The 2547-nt window shown below is 47.8% G+C and overlaps 1 protein-coding gene across 1 annotated transcript in view; it reads left to right on the top strand.

Annotated features, from left to right (window-relative positions):
- LOC108799652 (adhesion G protein-coupled receptor L3-like) overlaps window positions 1-1453 on the top strand; it is a gene marked incomplete at its 3' end in the record, with an annotated part of 189610 nt that extends 188157 nt beyond the window's left edge. The window contains exons 11-13 of the mRNA XM_018571547.1: window positions 567-807; window positions 963-1035; window positions 1273-1453. Coding sequence (XP_018427049.1) covers window positions 567-807; window positions 963-1035; window positions 1273-1453 — 495 coding nt within the window. The remainder of the gene's footprint in view (window positions 1-566; window positions 808-962; window positions 1036-1272) is intronic.
- Window positions 1454-2547: the final 1094 nt, after the last annotated feature.

Below are 2547 nucleotides of genomic sequence, written 5' to 3'. Positions count from 1 at the left end.
CGGCACGATTTTTGATCAAATCAAAGTTTTTTAATTTTGCGAGAAAACAATAAAACATAAAGCATGTGTACATGGGAATAACAGGCATACAGTCATAGCTGTCCACAGGACTCAGCATAGGCTAACAGAATCATGGAGATGTACTGAGCCCATATCATACGCATAGGAAGCCTAAAAGGCATACTACAAACCATTGTGAGCCCTTAACAGTGCCATAGGCCCGAATAAACAGAGAAGGAGGGGGAGACAGACCGAAAGACTTAGTACAAGACAAAACAAGGCGACATAACATAACAAAGACAACAGCGGAGGTGAGTAGGAGTTGTGGATTCATTGAGCTAGATATCGGAATTCAGAGGACATACAGAATGGGGTCAAGGCCATAGCATATATAGGGGGCGAGGTGACAACCGCAGGAACCACCCCATCTATGGGACTGAGGCCAATACTGCCGGGAAAGCAGCGGAGTCTTGGAAGCAAATCCAAAGCAACCATAGGTCGCGGAAGGATGCCATACGGTCTGCATCTAAGGCGACCATTTCTTTCATGCGCATAATATCATTTAGACAGGTCAACCATGCCGACAAGGGGGGACCAGGGTGGACTTCCAGTGTCCTGCAATAACCTGCCTGGCTGCAAAGAGGAAGAACCACAGGGGGGATTTCTTCGCCTTTGAGATCGGGGAAGACAGCAGTGTCAGGAGGGCCAGGGCAGGAGTGTTTCGTGTGGTCGTGGAGTGCGCCCTATCATATAAGGCCAACACAGCGTCCCAAAACCTCTTAATCAGAGGACAGGACCACCACATATGTAAGTACGTACCGTCAGCAGCTTGACATCTCCAGCAGGTCTGTGTCATCGAAGGGAACATATGGTGCAATCGAACTGGAGTAAAGTACCACCTGGAAAGTAGCTTAAAATTGCGCTCCTGCAGTTTACACGACATTGCCAATGTATGTGTAAAGATGAAGACCTTATCCCAGTCAGTGGGAGTGAGGGCGGAGTCTACATCCTCGGTCCACGCGTTAGTGTAAGAGGGTAAGAAGCAGTTGGTATAGTAAGGAGATGAGGTGTGTGGGGGGAATTGAAGTGGCACATAGCTGTTCAAATGGAGTGAGAGCCCTAGATACGTCGGGCGAGGAGCGTATGGAGCGGCAGTAGCTAGACAATTGAAGGTATGGCATCCACGCTCGACCATCTAAGGAGTTCTGAGCAAGTAACGTCTGGTAGGAAATCATATCATTACCGCAAATAGTGTGGCGCATTTGTGGCCAGAACTGTCGATTCCAGCCAAGGAAGGAAGGAGCGTGGAGACCAGGTGGGAAGTGAAGGTTGTTTAGTATGGGAGTCAAGGGGCTCGGTAAAGAAGAGAGTTGTGAAGGCGTGCGAGAGTGATGCCAACACCTCAGTACAAAGTAAACAAGAAGGGGCCATTCTGCGCTGCCACCCATGTCCGGTAAAGGCACCCACAGGGCCGCCGTAGGGTGTAGTGGGGAGGTTGAGATTTCCAAGCACACCCATTGTTTGTGTGGTGCACCGTGAAACCAGTCCAAGATCCTAGTCAGTAAGGAATAGACATGTGCAGCCGGAAAAAATTTGTTATGTTTCGTTTCGGATTTCGTTTGTTTCGTTTTTCTCATTGCGGGTACTCTGTGTGTTTCGTTTCATATTTCGGATTCGGTTTCGGATTTTGTTCGGATTCGGATTTCGTAAACGAATTTCGGATTCGGATTTCGGTTTCGGAATTCGGATATAGAATTCGGAAATGCGTATGTTGGCCGAACGTGCGCACGAACGGACGATGTTACGTACGTTCGCAGCAGAATTGCCACCGTTGGCATTTCTCGTTGGTGTGCTGTAGTCTTCTTCACTATTAAAGGGACATTAAAATCTTTTCTGAATATTGTTTTATCCCTTGAAACGTTGACCATGCATGATCAGGAACATGGTACGATTTAGTCATTCCCAGCCATGATCAATTTTTCTGCCCCTTAAATGGCTTTTAGGGGCACCGCACAACGTTGCACACCGCCGCACCTCCGCCACACTGAGCCAATCACACTGGTATTATAATATAGTTCTGACATATCCTGCAGTGCTGTAAGGCAACACTGAGCCGGTCACATCAGTATCTGTACCCTACAGAGGAGCTTACACTCTAATGTCCCCTCCCCCACCTTCACATCAGTCTGTGTACAGAGGAGCTAACACTCTAATGCCCCTCCCCCACAGTCACATCAGGCAAGCTTGGAGCGGTGGAAGGAAAGAAAAAAAAAAGTGTGTTGTGCATTGCAATATAATTAAATGTAAAGTGTTTCAAAATAATTATACAGGAATCAATGTACAATGCCACTGGCTATAGTGGACTCAAAATCCCAGAAACAATACATTATACAGCTCTTGGATGGTGGGAGCCACTCATAATGGACACAGCGGCTGTACAGACCCAGGAACTGAGCACATGGATGGTGGGAGCTCCGCATAATTTGCACAGCAGGGGTACAAACCCGGAACTCAACACAGGGATGGTGGGAGCTCCTCATAATGGGC

This window comes from Nanorana parkeri, unplaced genomic scaffold (assembly GCF_000935625.1).
Source record: "Nanorana parkeri isolate BGI_ZX_2015 unplaced genomic scaffold, ASM93562v1 scaffold1778, whole genome shotgun sequence".
Lineage (NCBI taxonomy): Eukaryota > Metazoa > Chordata > Amphibia > Anura > Dicroglossidae > Nanorana > Nanorana parkeri.
Note: the sequence above shows the minus strand (reverse complement) of the source record. Positions and strands in the feature narration are given on the sequence as shown.